The 19,141-nt window shown below is 34.2% G+C and overlaps 1 protein-coding gene across 32 annotated transcripts in view; it reads right to left on the minus strand.

Moving 5' to 3' along the window:
- The window catches only part of TTN (titin), a 239,931-nt gene that overhangs the window by 126,360 nt on the left and 94,430 nt on the right, over positions 1-19,141 (minus strand). For 13 of the 32 annotated variants that reach the window (XM_088058544.1, XM_088058541.1, XM_088058539.1 and 10 more), the window contains 31 exons: positions 18,533-18,610; positions 17,956-18,039; positions 17,556-17,654; positions 16,365-16,442; positions 15,446-15,520; positions 15,214-15,288; positions 14,859-14,942; positions 14,488-14,550; positions 14,121-14,198; positions 13,816-13,893; positions 12,992-13,075; positions 12,532-12,612; positions 10,754-10,837; positions 10,190-10,555; positions 8,394-8,471; positions 8,115-8,189; positions 7,817-7,900; positions 7,525-7,611; positions 6,904-6,984; positions 6,636-6,725; positions 6,341-6,424; positions 5,301-5,402; positions 5,008-5,091; positions 4,607-4,684; positions 4,303-4,386; positions 3,988-4,071; positions 3,419-3,745; positions 2,703-2,777; positions 1,692-1,775; positions 1,170-1,250; positions 458-541 (listed from right to left, as the gene is read on the minus strand). In XM_088058544.1, coding sequence (XP_087914670.1) covers positions 458-541; positions 1,170-1,250; positions 1,692-1,775; positions 2,703-2,777; positions 3,419-3,745; positions 3,988-4,071; positions 4,303-4,386; positions 4,607-4,684; positions 5,008-5,091; positions 5,301-5,402; positions 6,341-6,424; positions 6,636-6,725; positions 6,904-6,984; positions 7,525-7,611; positions 7,817-7,900; positions 8,115-8,189; positions 8,394-8,471; positions 10,190-10,555; positions 10,754-10,837; positions 12,532-12,612; positions 12,992-13,075; positions 13,816-13,893; positions 14,121-14,198; positions 14,488-14,550; positions 14,859-14,942; positions 15,214-15,288; positions 15,446-15,520; positions 16,365-16,442; positions 17,556-17,654; positions 17,956-18,039; positions 18,533-18,610 — 3,069 coding nt within the window. The remainder of the gene's footprint in view (positions 1-457; positions 542-1,169; positions 1,251-1,691; positions 1,776-2,702; positions 2,778-3,418; positions 3,746-3,987; positions 4,072-4,302; positions 4,387-4,606; positions 4,685-5,007; positions 5,092-5,300; positions 5,403-6,340; positions 6,425-6,635; positions 6,726-6,903; positions 6,985-7,524; positions 7,612-7,816; positions 7,901-8,114; positions 8,190-8,393; positions 8,472-10,189; positions 10,556-10,753; positions 10,838-12,531; positions 12,613-12,991; positions 13,076-13,815; positions 13,894-14,120; positions 14,199-14,487; positions 14,551-14,858; positions 14,943-15,213; positions 15,289-15,445; positions 15,521-16,364; positions 16,443-17,555; positions 17,655-17,955; positions 18,040-18,532; positions 18,611-19,141) is intronic. The other 19 variants (XM_088058531.1, XM_088058534.1, XM_088058536.1 and 16 more) reach the window with 19 other exon arrangements.

Below are 19,141 nucleotides of genomic sequence, written 5' to 3' on the forward strand. Positions count from 1 at the left end.
CTGTGTATTAAATAGATTTTGTAACTGGATTTCATATGTCTTCATTTGGAGTTAATTACCTCCATTTCAACTCCAAAATTAGGTGTTGCTCAAGATGGCTGTTAAACTTCTGTCTGCTTAAGTTCATTTCTTTGCTCCAGTGTGACTCAAGTGCTTCCTGAATCAGAAACTTTTTTTCTCTCTTATGTGTCTTTTTCACATCATCAGAGGAAAAAAAGTACAGCATTTTCAAAATGCTAAACTCCATTTTTACATTTAGTGTAACATTTTAATGTTTTTAAAATGCTGAATTATATCTAAATTTGTGGATGTAGATGGTCCAAAAGGTATGGATATAATCTTCTTCTAAATAGTTTTTTAAATTAATTATAAAATCTCATATTTTGCAGAACAATATAGAGCTTGACTTGGTATGTTCTCTGAAATTTAGTATTTGGTAGATGTGTCATTGATGTACCTTCATAAAAAGGAGGCTCCTCTTCTCTAGGGATAATGGTGGGTACTTTCTCTTCAAGGACAGCTCTCTTATGAAACTCAGGAACTTCAAAGATATTAGCTTTCTTTTAGTAATTTCAAAATAGTTTTCAACTTTTAATACCCCAAACAGAAATAAACCCAGAAAACTAAGTAGTATTGAGGTCTTGGAAACTTTTCAGGAATTAAATATGATACAGTTCTAGAACTATCTTACTGGAACAATGACTATGTGAAGAAATTTATGGTTTCAGCTCTCAAAGATAGCTTTATGGAATTATCATGCTCTTCCTTCTGGTTGGTGTAACAGCTTTAATAGCTTTAACTTACTGGCTCTTGCCCTATTACTTCTTCACCAATAACATGACCTATGCATTGGTATCAAAACCCCAGTTTAAACAAAATTCACAACTATATTTTAAATAGAAAAGCACTGAAGCTTTACATACTGGTAGTGTAAGCAGCAATACCTCCTCAGCATGTTTTCATTCATAATTCAATGCTTTACTGTCTAGCACATATGGGTAATGTTTGCCCCAGAGTTTGGGATTTACCACTGAGGTTTCAATCTCCACTTAGAGACTGAGTACTCCTGCAGTAGTGTGAGGAATGTGACAATTTTTAATAACGTTAGCTGGGAAAAATGAAACACAAATATTTCCTTTCCTAATATTTCATAGCAAAAGCTCCTTTACCTTTCTTTGGTGGAGCTTCTATTTCAGGTGTACGTGTAGGTTTCTTTTCTTCAGGGACAGGTCTTTTGAGATCATCTGGCCCTTTAAGAACAATTTATTTTTAGGGCTTTCAAAGCTACTTGAAAGAAGTTAAAAAGAAGAGCAAGTCTAACAAGGAAGATTCTTGAAAGATCAAATAATTAAATCCTTCCTGAAAGAACATTTATGTTAATTTTGAATATTAGAAAGAAAAATAACATTAAAAAATACTTTCTTGAAAGATTTCAGAAGAAATAAGGACATTACTTCTTTCTGAACTATTTTCATGTGCAAGTTAATGACAGAACACACATTTTTTAAGTGACTTTAACACGTTTTTAACAAATGACTTGAAACCAACAGACAAAAAAGACTCAATGACAGATGAAAAAAACAAACACCATGGGGACGTAAAACATATGCACATGTTTCTCAACAAATAATGAAGACAAAAGATTGAATTTTGAGTTCATGTTTCACAAGCACAATGAAGAGGAAGTATACCTTTAGCTGGTGGAGGCATTTCCTTTTTAGGAATAGCAGGTGGTGCTTTTTCTTTTGGAACAGGTTTCTTTGGCACTGCTGGCACTTTAAAGACATTGGTAGTTTTTTTAAGGACGTTTGCAGTATGAGTATTATGTAAGAATAGAAGTTAAACAAAAAGAAAACAATACAAAGAGTCAGAAAACTTAGCAAAACAAAAAAATATTTCTCAAATACATAAATACATGTAATAGAAAAGAGGCTACCTGGACTATTTTGCTTGGATTAATGCAGCTAGAGTTTCAGTATTCAGTGAAATAAAAACAACTGCTGTTATTGGATAAACTCTGGATAGGGATAAGCCTTAACAGTTAGGTTTCATGTACAATCAGCTCCAATTAATGGCAGCTGGGAATACAGTCAGGTTTCAATTTCCTATCAATTAACTCCAAGCTTTGCTGTGAAAACAAACAAGCAAACTAATCCACCTTTTACCACTGATTACATTCTGACAATTTGTATGAGCAATAGCTATTAAAGCTAGCTCAAAACTAATTTCTGGCAAATTAGTGCTTTGAAAAGAAAATTACAGAACTCTGGACCAGTGCATTAACTTCTCTAGCACTTGCTGACAATTGCAATTCATGACACTTATGTTTCATAAAGCCTGATACAGAGAATACCCATTAAGATAGCACACACTCCAGCACATCATTAGGTTAAAGAAAGTTCTTGTTTTTGAGGGTTCTGCAGGAAACTAGAATTTCAGTGATTTATTAGAAAATATCATTTGTGTTCTTATGGAAAAAATTAAATTAAGGTACTAACTTCATTCCCTTTGTCTCCAGGAACTAATTTGTTTGGTTTTTGTTTTGTTAAAGAAATATATTTTTTTAGTAATTTCTTTAACAGTAGTGTGAAAGAGAGCTAAGAGTCTAGCAGACAAATCAGAATAGGTACAATGTTGGATTTGGGGATTCAGAGGCTCATGCAGAAGGCTATGTTTTCAGATTTATCTGATGGATGATATACCTTTAGCTGGTGGAGCTTCTCTTTTAAGAGCAGGTACTTTTTCTTCTGGCAGAGGTCTTTTGGGCAACTCAGGCACTTAAAAAAATATGTCATTATGGATTATAAGTTACTTGTGAAGAAACAGGCATAAAGACAGCAAGCAGAGCAATCACTCATTTGTAGAGGAGCCATCTCTTAATTTATACAGAAAAAAGGGAGCAGTCATCTCAAAATTCTTGAGTAATGAAATAAGAAATAACAATGTACATTTTTTTTGTACATTGTAGATGCACTTTCTCTTTGGTGTGAGTTATATGGTGTGGTCATAAAGTTATGACCATAAATTTAAATTATGGGAAAGAAGGTTCTACATGAGTCTTATTATCTTGTAACTCAAAGGAGCTAAACTGGACCAAATAATTAAATATTAATGCATAAAAAGTAATTCAGGTTGCAGCTGAATTACTTCAGAAGATTAACATTTTCTCAGCTTGTATTATATCTCCACTAGTTCACTCTTGGGCAGTCAGATAGGGAACCCTCTCATTTTACAGGGAAGGGAATTCTTTAGGAAGGACTAGGATAGAGACAATCTTTGAACTGATTTATCATTACCAGCAACAGACACACATAGGACTACAAACAAGGCAAAATATAAATGAACACCCATTGGAGGCTTAAGCAGTAACTGAAAACTCAACACACTATAAGAACAAGGGAGTCATGACTTGATTTACCTATAGCTGGTTTGGTCTCATAAGCCTCCTCATATACCTCCTCATACTTCTCATAGATCTCTTCCTTCTCCTTAAACTCATACTTTTCATAGACATCTTTCTCCTCAGCCTCTGCTTCATATTCCTGTTCCAGAATTTCCTTATATCCCTCAGGTTCTTCAGGTTCCTCGTATGCCTCAATTTCTTCAGCTTCCTGAATTTTCTCAAACTCTTCAATGCTTTCGTATGCCTCATACTTCTCATATTCTTCATAGGCATACTCATACTTCTCCACCACAGGTGCAGGAACTTTTTCTTTCCGTACAAGTTTCTTGGATACTTCAGGCACTTTGGAAACAGTATTATTGTTACTACCTAACAATTATTTAATTTTTTTTAATTTTTTTTTTTACAGTTAGACAAGATAATTGACAAAGAACAGAGAATGCACATGATAACCTCAAGCATAAGTCATATTAAATTGTAAAACTGTGCTTCTGAAAATATATATACATATATATATTATAAAAGATTTTAGAATTAGAAGGAAAAAATATATTTGGGAGAAATAAGAAGAAATATATCTGTACCTTTGGTTGGTGTCGGTTCTTTGGGCTTGGGCACAACAACTTGCACTTTCTCTTCTGCCACAGCTCTTTTATGCACCTCCGTGACTTTAAAGATACAGATTTTGTTTAGGAATTTAAAAACACCAAATCAACTTAGAGCAGTGTAAGCAGAAAAGCACAAGGAACAGAGCTATATGGTTCAACAATGCAAACATTGAAAATGAAGAGTTTTAACATAAATTCGAACAAAGATCTTGTACAACAGAGACAAAAGTTAGAAAGAAAAAGGCCAAGGGTATTCCTAGCATAAATACTAATTATAAGGAGTACATATACCTTTTGGAGCTGGAACTTCCACTTTTTCAGCGGGAGCAACCAGCACCTTCTCTTCAGGAGCAACCTTCTTAGGAATCTTGGGTACTTTAAAGATAAGACCTAACTTCAGTGTGTACTTTTGCACAGTTTTTAAATGGACACAAAACCAGAAGGTTACAAACAACAGAGCAGAAACTCACAAACAAACAAATAGTATAGTGACAAATACAATACAGGACAAAAATACTGAAGTGTCCCTTGCAAAACTCAACTTGAATCAAGAATATTATCAGTTAACCGTAACAGCATTTATAATCTGCAGTACCTTTGGCTGATGGAGCTGGCACCTTTTTAGGAACAGGTTCTTTCACTTCAGGAATTGGTTTCTTAGGCATCTCAGGCACTTTAAAGACATTTTATTTTAAGAATGTCATCCACCAGTAGTATGAGAAAGAGAACAGAAAACATGTACAAAGAGACATAAAAAGAACTGCTCTGCAGAATATATTTTTAAAAGATGAAACAGAAATTTAAACAGAAGACATTACATACACGGGCAAACTTCTTGAGCAACTCAAATAAATTTAGAGCTTGTTTTGTGCTAGGAATTTGACAGGAACTCTGAGATATCAATACAGAAATGCAGCAGAGACACAAAGCTAACATAAAAAACAAACTAAACAGAGACACTTAATAAGAATAACAATACACTGTTAACTTATGCACCTTTTGCTGGAGGAAGCTCCAGTTTCTCAGGTGGAGGTACAGGTGTTTTTTCCTTTGGGACTGGTTTCTTAGGAATCTCTGGCTCTTTAAAGATATTATTTTGCAAACACATATTAAAAAAGCTTTCAAAGCAGTAAAAGCGTGAACATGGAAACAAGATAAAAACTGAGCAAGACCACAAAATCCCCCCAAAACATATATAAGAGTTACATAAAACTTAGAACAAGAAATAGAGATGAATTTTAATGAACACAAAAGATGTCATGAGTGACTTGCAAGAAAAGATCATGTACCTTTTTCTGGTACAATTTCCTCTGGAATAAATTCTTCTTCTTCCTCAGGAGCAAAAATGGGAACCCTTTCTTCAGACACAACTTTCTTTGCAACCTCAGGCACTTTGAAGATATTATTTTAAGAACTTTACTTTCACAACATCACAAAGAAAAATCCATAACATAAAACACAAAGACACCAACTTTAAAGTAACAAGAGAAATAAAAATAGGGGAAACTACTGGATATTTTTTACTCCCTGAAAACAGCAACGTGTAATTGGGTTACAAGGATTATATGAGGACTAGAACTTTTGCCCAATTTTTAATTCCACAGTGTCATTGCAAACACAATATATTAGCAAGATATGCTGCAAACCAGAGGCTAAAGAAGATTACTAGCATTAAAGTTTTTTACATAAAAACCTTTCAGTGTCTGCTTTTATTTTTCTTTCTTTTTTTTTTTTTTTTTTTTTTTTTTTTTTTTTCTTTAAATACTCAGCTGCTGAGGTAGAATCTGCTTGGCATCCAACAGTGGCCTTTGCAATAGTCTACCTCCATTTTGAATTTCACATTTAGGGTATAGGATCTGGTTACTAGCAGGATCAGTTGTAAATTGATGTTATTTTTGTATAAATTTAGCTAAAACCCTTGAGAATCTAGCTTATTCTCAAGGTACACATAAGATTGTTCTCCCTAAATTGAAGAATTTCCAAGGGCCATAAAATTTAATCGCAGCTATTTTGCTTAAAGAAAATTTAAATTACTTTAAAAATTATTTCTGGATGATAATATCACAAGGAATTATTTCATTTACAGTAATCACTTAAAGTGGAAAAAAGCAGATAATTAAAGGCCTGATTCTCAGCCAGCTGCAGTCAATAACAAAAATAGAAAAGCCCAGTTTGAGCCCTAGCACTGCTCACTACAGGGAAGCAGCAGAGTGCTATAATCAAAGACCTGAATTCACATGAGTATAAATTTAATGTTAAAATTAGGTTCCACTGAAATTTGAAAATAAGAGGGTGAGGAATTATCTCCATGTACCATGATGTGATATACCTTTAGCTGGTGGAATTTTCTTTACTTTAGGAACTGCAACAGGTACTTTTGCTTCTGGGACAGCTCTCTTGGGCACCTCTGGCACTTTAAAGATATTGTTTAGGTAAGAAATTGGTATTTGCTTTTAGAGCATCAAAACAACTAAAACTAGAAAAACAAAGTCACAAAGACCAGAAAGAAGAAGAAAACTTCTCTCAGAAGGTTAATTACATCAAGCTTAAAGCAATCACTGGAGATGAAGAACTACAAATGAATTGAACAAAGCTCTCATAATCTTCAAGAAGGAATGCTGTACCTCTCACTGGTATCTCTGGAACCTTTTCCTCTTCTTCTTCAGGAGCAAAAACAGGTACCTCTTCACTGGGACGTCTTGGTATTTCTGGCACTTTAAAGATAGTTTTTAATTGTAGAGAACTTAGACACAACTTACACAGAAGCTGAAGAGTGTGAATTAGCAAGTACATTTGTCACACACTGCTGCGACACTTCGGTTAAGTTCTAACAACAAACGCACAGAAACAAGAACAAGCATTCTGCACATGTTCAGCTACAGGAAGCGATACCTTTGGCTGGTGGAGGTTCTGGCTTTTTATGTACAGGGACAGGTACTGCCTTTTCTGGAACCTTCTTGGGCACTTCAGGCACTTTAAAGACATTTTTGTTTAGGGAATTAATTTTCAATGTAACTTAGACCTAGTAAAAAGATAACTATATATCTGATATTAAGATAATTACACAAATATGGCAAAAGCTAGTTGCGTGTGAAAGTTAACACTGATGATTTTTTACACAGATTTATGCACGATGTAAACTTAAAAATATACAGAGACTACAGAACTACAAACTGGTCTAGTAAGGCTAAGGGGGAAGTAAGTCTGGCTGTTTAGGTAAATTTTTTGTGTTTTGGACCATCTGTTTTTGAAACAGTAAGTCCTTTAAAATGGTTTGGATATATAAGATCCAAAAGACAGATATAATACAAAACAAAACACAAAGACATTTTCAAAGCGTAAAGTAAGGATAGACTGACAGACACAAACACAACAGTGTCCTGATCAAACAGCTCAGGGCATGGTTCAAACACATTAGGCTGAAAAATGGAATTGTTACTGGCAGTAACAATCTTCTTGTAAAGATGAAGAAACAAAAATAGAATCACACAGCTGAACCAGGAAATGGTGTACCTTTGGCTGGTGGAGGCTCTTCAACTTTTTTAGGCACTGGGACACGTATCTTCTCTTCTGGCACAAGTTTCTTTGGTACTTCAGGCACTTGAAAAAATATTGTTGTAGCTTAAGAATTTAATTTTTGACCCATAAGGTAAAGAACATTGATATGAATCAATAAAGTTGGATGACAAAGAACTGTCAAGAATAGAAAACTTTCTTCACTCTACATCACATAGGAGAAAAGACTGAATTTAAAATTTATTTTTTTTATAAAACATTCAGTCAAGAGCTATATCAAGTCATATACCTTTGGCTGGTGGAACTTCCTTCTTTTTTGGAACAGGAACAGGAACCTTCTCTTCTGGCACAGGTTTCTTTGGCACTTCTGGAACTTAGTAAGATATTATTAAATAATGAGCTTTGCATGAAAATCTAAAACAACACAACATATAAACCAGTCACACTAAAACAATTAAACACAAACAAAAAGAACCACAATCCTTAAGAGTAACAATTATTTTTCTATCCTAGTTTTTAATACAAGTGAGAAGATAAATAAATGCTAGAAGATCTTTCTGATCACAGATAGTTACAAGTGCATATACCTTTAGCTGGGGGAACTTCCTTCTTCGGCACTTGGACTTTCTTTTCAGGTACAGGTTTCTTTGGCACCTCGGGCACTTCAAAAACATGATTTTGGTTAAAAAATAAACAGTAAGCTACTCAAAACAGAAATTAAACAAAAAAGACAGCAACACAAATATGTCATATGAAGACCCATCTTCAAAAAGAACAGAAAAAAGTCATAAGCAACTAAGGCATTGAAAAATTATGTGAATCACATATTCAGAGGTTGTCTTCTAACATAAAGAGATCATATATACCTTTTGCTGGAGGAGGTTCTTTTTTCTTCAGAGCAGGTATTTTTCCCTCTGGAGCAGGCTTCTTGGGAACCTCAGGCACTTGAAAGATACCATTAATGTTTTAGGTATTTACTTCCATAGCAACAGGAACATAAAGTGCAAACAAACATCACAAATACATACTCATGCAAGCAGACATCACATACTCCAAACAGACAGCTATGGTTTAAAAGGGCTTTATCATTAGGACAAAATAAAATAAAAAACAGATTATATTAGCTGCTGTTATGTCCATTCTCCCTGCACAGTCATTGAGGCCATCAATAAAAATGTTTTCATCTTCAAGGGCTCTTTTGCTGATTAGAAGATTAAGTCAGAGTTGTACTTTTTTGAATGAGCTGTTTGAAACATGTTCCCAGTGCTTGTCAGGCATGTAATAGGTTGCATCTGATCATATTCTTTTATATATATTAAATATAAATTGCTGACTGCATTTTCTTCCTGAAAAATTTCCAAGAGCTTTCTCCATGCAAAGAACCCAAGCACATCTAGTTTATCAACTGACTTACTTCACACACAGAACTGTACATTATAAGTACCCAGCAGTTTATACCACAATTTGTTGGGTAAATGAAATGCTTTTAAAAAAATCCCTTTACTCTTCTGAAATCAACAGACTTTAACTACAGTTAGGCAAAGGTTTCAACTAAAACATATCTAAACTTTTGTTTGTACTCCAAACCCCAGAACTGTCCATATAATTTTTACAATTACAGGAGAATAATTCCTCTAATGGAATTGTCTCTGAGCATACTGAAGAATGATTGGAGCACATATGAATTAAACTTAGCTCTTATGAGAGATTCAATGGAAATTTCAGCCAACACTAATCTTCCTGTTCAGGATTAACCTGGCTTTTGCAGCGCACAGCCTCATCTTTTCTCATGTTTATGACAAAATTTCTACTGCAAACAATATTAGATATAATTTTGACATTATTAATTAGTGAAAAGAAATTTTGAACTTCTTTGATGGAAAAAAGACACTATAGAATGATTTGGATTGGGACTGGAAATTATACTCTTAGATTATGATGTAATTTTTGAAAATTGGATAGACATGAACTGTATCTTTATACTATGATGCAGAAAGGCTTTATATAAGATCTTGGCATGACCTAGTTCTAAGCAGTGAATATTATGTTTATCCTGTATTAACAATGTAGAAAATGTATACCCATACCATAAAAATTAGTCCTAAGGAAAACATCTGAAAGTAAGATAATTTAAATATGGGTATTTTTTCTTAAGTATATTATTCCATTCAAGACAGAAATAAACACCAACCATAGGGATTTCTGAGATTTCTGAAAATAATTCAGTGTAACTTGTGTTCCTAAATAAATTATTTTCAAGTACCCTAGCTATTTTCTAGATAAATATATTTTTTGTCTATGATTGCAGATTTTACATAAGCATTTTTAAGTATTTCAAGCACGGTCTAATAGAAAAATTGGACCCCAGATGAGGATGAAATTAAGCTCGTTTAAATTTTCCTAGTGGGTTATACACAGTTCATATGAAAGAGGAATGAACATGTGTGACATGGAACATTTCAATTTATGAAGGTAGTAGTAAAGAATAGATATACAGCAAGTAAAGAGTAGATGTACATGTTTTCTGCACTATATAATAATCAATAAACAAAAAAATGCACACTGCAAAGCACACTGCAACATTTTAAAACAAAAGCTTGGTATTCTCACAGAATGAAAAGATACTACTTCTTCTCACACAAACCCTAAAGTTAAACTATACCTCTAGCTGGTAGGGGAGCCTTCTCTTCATACTGAGGAACCTGTGGCTCTTCCTCCTCATATTCAGCAATTTCCTCTCCATAATAAGCAGCTTCTTCTTCATAATGGATGACTTCTTCCTCTTCATACTGAGGAACTTCTTCCTCTTCATACTGAGGAACTTCTTCCTCTTCATACTGAGGAACTTCCTCCTCATAGTGGCTAACCTCTTCATAGTGGTGAACTTCCTCCTTGTAATGGATTACCTCCTTCTCATATCTGGTGGTTTCTTCCTCCTTGTATCTTGGAACCTCTTCTTCCTCTTCATACTGAGGAACTTCAACGTACGCTTTTTCTTTTCGGACAACTGTCTTGCGTACTTCAGGCACTTAAAAAGATACCAATTAAAAGAACCTTAACATTTAGCACATAGATCTTTCTAATAATAAGGATCACAAGGCATTTTCAACTAAGAATTAACCAAAGGAAGAACATTCCATAGAAAAAACATTGGTACTCACTGTACACAGAACATACAAGACACAAATAACATTGACACCATATTTCAATACTCTGTCCAGTATACCTTTGGCTGGTGGTCTTGCCATTTTTTTAGGAGGATAAATTGGTACTCTTTCTTCAATGATAGCCCTCTCTGGTACATCAGGCACTTAAAAGATACAGTACAATTACATTTAAGATTTTTTATATGTAAATTGTTTAAAAGCAAAAGTATTCTTGACAAGAAACAGAAAAAGATATCTTACAAACACATGGTTGACATATAAAAGACAAACACGCTTATTGTCATTGGGCAAGTAGCTAGGGAAGTCATTAGGCTTCTTTTCAATTAAGAAACAATAAACTTTTCAAGATACCAGTAGAAGCAGATGATATGATTCCTGCTTCATCCACTGCTGCCAACAGTGAAGCTTAGTCTGCTGATTTTCATTGCCAAAAGATTAAGATGGACATGTTCAGTTTTTAAGACTTATTCAGGAAAGAATGCTGTGTTTAAGCAGCACATTCTCTTTCACAGAAGTGTGTGGGTCTTGTCTTCTGAGGCAGATGTCTTGGAAATTTTTTGACCAATAACTGGAAACTGCACAGAAAATTACCTTGGCAGGCTTGCCAAGTCAGAGAATAACTGTGGCAGTTAGTTGCTTAACTAGCAACAAGATTTGAGATTTTTTCTGACCTTAGGAGGTGGAATCCATTCTGTCAGTGACAGATTTGAGAATTTCTAGAAGATTTATTCATGACAAGCTACAGTGAGCATAGATGAGTGGCTGCCACAAGTCTTGATGCTTAGTGTTATTTTTGGGGCAATGTAAAGACTCATTAACTCTCTAAGTATTTTCTGGAATAGTCCTCCTTGATATTTAATTATAAGTACCAGGTACCTCTACATTTGAAATCTTAAACTAAAACTGGTTGGAACTGGTACTTTGGTGGATTTGAGAACTAAAACTGCATTTTGCATGAGCGCCCTTTTCAGAAAGCTCAGGTTGCTCCGGATCCTTTCTTTCCAGCTAAAACACCACTGTTTGGTACCCCATTGGGAACTGTTACATTTAACTGTTATCTTCTGCTTTGGCCCCTTTCATTACAGACTGGATGGCATCTTATACTTGCCTTACAGAGAACCAAAGACTGTCTTTCATCATACTTTTAGTACTCATAGTATGTTTATCCCCCCATCTTTGGAGACTAAATACATAATTTAACTTCACACTGATTTGTCTGTATTAATCTTTCATGACACAAATATGATACTACCATTTATCAACAGTATCAGATCCAAAAGTAGTAATCATGAGGCATCTTGTGGGTCATTTTTCACAAACCAATTGATAGACTGAACAAGTGAAAGACCAATAAATTTTCCTTAAAGGCTGTGGACTGTTGAGCAGGTAGATCAATTACATTGGATTGTGTTAAGTGTCTCAGCCATGTAGGCAACAGTAGAGCTAAGGATTTTTTCTTTAGCCTTCAGATTTAGGAGAGGAGTTGCTTTTACAGAACAGGAAAGGACTGCTTGTATTTTCAGAATAGTAAAGAATGTTAATTTAAATGAAAGCAAAGACTGTCTCCTGTTTCTCCTCAAAGGTCAGACAGGTGTCAGGATTTAAAAAGGAGGACCTAATGAAATTATTTGGCTTCCACTATGAGAACAGCAGTAAGCCAAGAAAAAAAATCAAACATTTTGCAATAATGAAATACTGTGCTGCCTTATTCTACAAGCTTCACTTTCATGATAAACTGGAAATAGCAAAGGACATGAAATTTTGTTTTATTCTCTCTGGTATTTTTACTAGCTAACAAGATGTAACTTCGGACACAGAATCTTTTTAGTCTTCATACCTGTGTATGAAATCTCCTTTTCTGTGTGGAGAGAAACGGATACTTCCTCTGACATAGCCCAATGTTCTTCTTCTGTTGGTACTTCAAAGACAGAGTCTAACATTAATTTTTTTCCTAATGTACTATCATGTACAATAATAAATGTCTTATTTGGAGTTTCTTAGAAAAATAACTCTTATTTCCTGACACCTCCCATACCCAGAGTAATACGGAAAAATGTCTATAGTATTTCTCAAAGACTTTTTAGAAGTTCCTCCGGGACTACAGTGGATCACAGTGATGGATTTGGTAGTATAAAGTTAATGGTTGGACTCAATGACCTTAAGTGTCTTGTCCAACTTAAAAGATTCTATAATCCTAAATTTGAACCTCAGGAGATGTTCCAGACCAATAGGCCTGAAGCTCTGGCAGTCTTAGATGAGCACAGTCTGTTCACAGATTAACCCATGGGCAGGACTACCTTCTGGTGGTGGAGACACTTTTCTCTTTTGAACAGCAATGGATACTCTTTCTTCTCTGGCAGTTTTCCTCTGTGCTTCTGGCACTTTAAAGATAGTAATTGTAAGAACACTAGCTTCTAAAAGAAATCACACACATTCTGAAATTCACATGGAAGAATTATAGACAAACAATTAGGAGGAAATAGCACACTATTTAAAAGAAAAGATAATAAACACAACAATCACATGAGACATACAAATAATATATAGCAAAATAATATTCTAGTATTAGAGTAATAGATAGACAAAAACAAATAAAAATGGAACAGAATATTCACATATCGTAAAGATGGAATGAAGATCAAAGAGGTAAATACTTTGTCTTTAAATTCTTCAGAAACTCAATTAAACCACAGAACACCACACACACAGGGTACATAACAAAATCAAACACAAGAAAAGCACAGAAACAGAGAACAATGTTTGAAACAAGAAGTTTGAAACACTTCACTGAATGTTGACAATATCATAGACATTGATCCTTTTTTTCAAATTTCGTGGTCAATTTTTTTTTTCACTAATTAAATGTTGTCACTCAGCTTTGCAAGCATTTAAGCATCCAGAGTGATCAGTGAAATGAAACAGTAGCTATAAAATTCAAAGAATGAAGGTGTATGACCATTCTCTGTCACACCCAGCAGTATTTTGACGGGGAAAAGATGAAAGTCCTTTTCATTTATAACCAAATCAGGAAAGACAGATTTGATTAACTAGGCAGACTGTATGATGCACACGGATGTCTGACATTTAAAAACTATCTCTAGTTCAAAAAGAACTTGTATACCTTTAGCTGGTGGAGCTGCCACTTTCTGTGAAATTGGAACAGGTACTTTTTCTTCTGGCACAGGCTTCTTGGGCACTGCTAGCAGTTTTTAAAAAAAAGTTTATTGTAATACATGTTAAATTGATCACTGTATATAAACATAAGCAGACAACAAAACACAAATCAGAGACTTGGCATTTCTTCTAGTAAAAGAAAAAAGGACAGCAAACACTGAACAGTAGAGTCTGTGTTAGATAACTAGACAGAAATACAAACCACTATTCTGAAACAAGTCTTCTCTTCTGTAACTCTGAAAATATATATACCTTTCTTTGGTGGAGCCACTTCTTTTTTAGCAACTGCAACTTTTTCTTCTGTGATAATTTTCCTGTGCACTTCAGTCACTTAAAAATAATGTGCAAGAATATTTAATTACAATATTTTAAATGCAGATATATGCTTCTTCTACTTATTTTGATTTTTTAAAAAAAATGTTAAGTAAACTTAAACAAGCAACAAAAGTAAGACACTGCTGAAGAGCATCCTTTACATCTATAGCACCAAAATGATTAGTCAAAAGAAAGAGAAGATCCTTGCAAGGGTTACAGATACTCACAAACAAAGCTGTATTTTAGTGAAATGCCTAAATATAAACACTGCAAAAAAAAAATTCCATGGTAATAATCTGATTACCTTTGGTTGTTGGAGGTTCTTCAAATTCTGCCTCAAAAGTGGGCACCAATGCTTCTGCAGGTTCTTAAAAAAGATTGTGTAACTTTAGAAAATTTGTTTTATTTCATCAACGGGTATAAGATAGAAGATGAAATAACATATAAATAACATATAATAACATATAATAACATATAAACCTCATCAAGACAGCACAGGTCACAGGTGTCATGTAGACAAACAGACATAGAAACATGTTTAATGTTGAAGAAATTTGATACCAGAGATATATGTTGTATCAACAATACAATCCCCAAACAAGGCATATATGTTAAAGATGGAAAAAATGCAAAAAAGCTTTTTTTTTTTGCAACAGGAGCAAACCACAGATATACCTTTTGCTGGTGGAGCCACCATTTTTTTAGACACAGGAACAGGTACTTTCTCTTTAGGAACTGCTTTCTTATGAACTTCAGGAACTTTAGAAAAATGAGCAAGATGAGAAGGAAGATGAGAAAGAATATTAAAATGTAATACTTGCAATTGCCTACTACAAAATGCATTTTACTGAGTTAACACAAACAATAATTTTCAAAGTACAAGATGGAATTTGAGACAGCATTCATCACTGTGAGAAGACACCACCCATGTCAACATGTACAAGCAAGACAGTAAGACAAACATAATCCCTTTGAAGACACATCAACCAGTTGAGGAATTGGTTAAGGAACTGGTTATAAAGGTTTATACCTTTAACTCCTGGAGCTTCTTTAAGAGCAGCTGTGACTTTTGGCTCAGGGACAGCTCTCCTGTGCTTTTCAGGCACTTTAAAAGATTACAATACATTGTTTTACATAGAGGAGTAGTATCACTATAGCACAAACATATACAAAAATGCCAAAAATGTACATAGACATGAAGTGGCAACATAATGTTAAGAATGATGAAACAACTCATATGTTGTAGTGAAATGAACTTATACCTTTTGTGGGTGGGGCTTCCTCTCTTTTTGGAACAGTTACTTTCTCCTCTATGTAGTAAGACTCTTCTTCAGTCACTTTTAAAAAGAGTGAAATATAAAAATACTTAAGTTTAAGTATTTGACATATATTCCTGTCTTTATGGCCCTGGTAAGCAACAAAATATTTGTAAGACAAAAATAAACAGTGTGCTTTATTAATAGACTCCTCTAGGATGACAAAATCTACATTCAAGCCATCCTGCTTCCTCTGAGGCCAATGGAGACACTCCAAGCAACTTAAATGGAACCGAGAGCCTAAGCTCTCATCTTGTATTTGTGTGGAATTTGAAAATGCTCCATTTCCTCTGCCCACTAACTCACTAATGTTGAATTTTTTCCATTTTGAGAAACCTTTCTTGAATACTGAAAAAATTCCTTTACTAAAGATGTCCCTGGAAAAATCTGTGGTGTCACTAGTCATAGAAACTTAGTAATAGTCAGTGTTACTGTCCTTCACAGTCCCAAACTCCTTCCACCAATAAACTTACAGGTGGAAACAATATAGTTATTTTACAATGAAATTATCTGAGGAACCCCAGTGCATCCTGATATTTGGAAGAACATTTACTTTATCCAAGCAACCTGGTGGAAGAGAAATTTCCAACAGAGGAGTTTTGTAAACAGAAAGAAGTCCTGATAGATCTCACTATCAAAGAGATAACTTCTTATTTGCACTGTATTTAAAAAGGATTAGCTACTCCACTTTTCAAAAGCAAGCAACAGATGTCATAGACAATGAAATTATAAGTTACAAAACATATTTTTATAGTAGTATTTTTTTCCGTATGAATAAAACAGATATTAATCCAAACTGTCTATTTGGTATAGACCAAAAATTGATTTTTTGCTTTTGCCTAGTGTTCCTGAACTGTTGTCGTACCTTCAGAAATCTCTTCTCTGTGAATGGAAATAGAAACTTCCTCTCTTTCTTCTTCAGACCATTCTTCAACTGTTGGTTCTTTAAGGAAAATTATTAGTTTTAGTCTTTTGTTGGATGGATAGATGGAGAAAGGGAAGGATTAATAGATAGAGAAGATGAAGACCAATTCTTAGAACTTCTATATTACAATGACAGATATGCATACAATCCAGAAAGTGCTGTGCACATACATATTTATGATTTGTTCTAAATTATGTGGTTTGTCCACATCCCAGGTTCCCTATTGTGTGTTGTTGTATCTGATACCATTCACTGGTCAACTGTCTGTTCATTAGAATGCCTCAGCTCCCCAAATTTCCCCAATGCAACAGCTCAAGTGGGGGAAAAAAGAATCAAACTTGATCTTTGATCCAACCATATGAAAGTGAGGAAAGGAAAAAATGAGATGGATAGGTCAAGAACTGAAAGGAAATCCTGGCATGTACTCATCTACAGAGGTGACTGTATCAGGGAAGACCTCAACTAGTTCTGGAGACAAACAGAAATTAACACTATCCATATGGGTGTGTATTTGCAAGTTCATGTTTTAGATAGACATGTTCCAAATTTTCTTCTAAATATTCATTTATGGTTTTTATAGGAAAGTGAAAATTGTCTTGACTGGATAGTTATTAATGGGATATAAAAACAGACAAAATGCTGATTTCAGTTATCTTGAAGCAGATATTTTGTGGAATTATACTAACCTAAAACAACTGATCTTTATCTTCCCTGAACATGAGAATGAGAACTGAAAGCTGGTGAGAAGCTAACACTGCAGAGGGAAGCAGTATTTTATTTTCAGGGCTACAGAGAGCTTTGTAGTGAGTATGACAAATGGATGGTTACAGCCCTAATTTATGGAGTCTATAATAAACACATCCATATTTGCTACTGAAAATTTCTGAGCCCCTGATCTGAAGATCATTGTATTCAGGAGTAGTTTCCATTCCTGTCAATGTGGTGGGATCCTGACGTTCAAGACTGAAATTGTAAGTGGCACTTTAGGAGGCTTTTAACTGCCTGCAGTTCAACACAAAACTCATATGAGATAATTATAAAAAAAAATTTGGTGTATTTTGATCTTGATATTAGAACAACAGACTTGCAGACATAGCACAAGTTTCTCACTATTGTCTGTTTATAGTGTACCTTCAGGTGATGGGATTTCCTCTGGAATGGCAACAGATATTCTTTCTTCTGTAATAAGTACTCTTTCTTCAAAAGTGGCTTTCTTCTGCACTTCAGGCACTTTGAAAGATAATGATATTAAATGTATGCTTTTTCAATTCCATTGTGAAAACAGTTTCAAAATGCTAAATTAGGTTTCCAAAGAAGGGTACTGAGCACATAACATTTAACAGAGATTCAATATTTAGAAAGAATACTGTATAAGTATTGCATAAGAGATACAACATACTGTAATGATTCATTGTCTAAATCAGAACAGCAGAACTCACAGGGGAACACAAATCAACAACAAATAACCACACAGAACATTTAGACAGAAGCTGGGCAACAGCATATTCTTGTATTCTACTGGAAAGCATACCTTTAGCTGGAGGAGCCTCAATTTTTTTAGCAACAGCAGGAGGCACTTTTTCTTTAGGGACAGGTTTCTTAGGAACTGCAGGCACTTAAAAAAAGTATTTGTTTTAGAACATTTGAAGTAAAAACTGTCACATGCATCATGTAAGAGAAATGTGTTGTTGAGAAAGATTACACGTGGACATGTTTTGCTTACCAAACATGACAGTCGACCAAATTGAGATAAATACAATGTTCTAAATATTACAATAATTATATTAAAGTGAGCTATATTGTACCTTTTGCAGGGGGAGTTTCTAGTTTAGGAACATATGGCATTTTTTCTTCTGGAGCTGTTTTTTTTTTAGGTATTTCTGGCACTTCAAAGATATTAGTTATAATATAATTACCTTAAATTGACAAGTTTTTAGAGAATAAATCTACGGCACACCTATACACAAAACTGACACAAAAGATACATGTTAACATAGATGAAGTACCAGTAAAACCAGATTAATTTAGCAATCAAACCCAAAATTTGACATAAACAAGATGCTAATAATAAAGATAATAAGAAAAGAACATTATTTTTTTAAGTGTACCTTTAGGTGTTGGAGCTTCCTCTCTTTTTGGAACAGCAACCTTTTTCTCTGGGGGAGCTTTCTTAGGAACCTCTGGCACTTAAAAACCATAAAATATAAGATAACTGAATTCTAAATTTCAAAGATTTATTTGAGTATTATAGATTTCATAAATCCATTTTTAAGAATGTCAAGACACACCACATAACACATTCATACAGTTAACATAGAAAGATACATGACAAGAGCAACATATGTTTGATAAAAACCAAAATCAAACCAGTTACTGGAAGACTATCAAATGCCTTAAGACTGATTTCTTAACTGAAGAATGGGCTCAAATATATTATCAGGTTTTTAAAAATCTTGTGGATGTACAGAGAATTATACATAAAATATAAATTCTAACACGAACATGCTTACGTACAGACTAACAGGAAAATAGAACTCAACAAGTAGTATGCACTCCATGAATAATTGTCTCTGGCATGCAGTTGTTCTCTTTGGGAAAAAGAACATGTACTTTTTCTTCAGGCACAGGTTTTCTAGGCCCTTGAAAAGCTCTAAAGGTATTAAAATTCATCTAAGTAATCATTCTAAGACTTTTGAATGCCTTAGATGAGAACAAAC

This window comes from Pseudopodoces humilis, chromosome 8 (genome assembly GCF_049639895.1).
Source record: "Pseudopodoces humilis isolate 2021_Gansu_Grassland_sample_001 chromosome 8, ASM4963989v1, whole genome shotgun sequence".
Lineage (NCBI taxonomy): Eukaryota > Metazoa > Chordata > Aves > Passeriformes > Paridae > Pseudopodoces > Pseudopodoces humilis.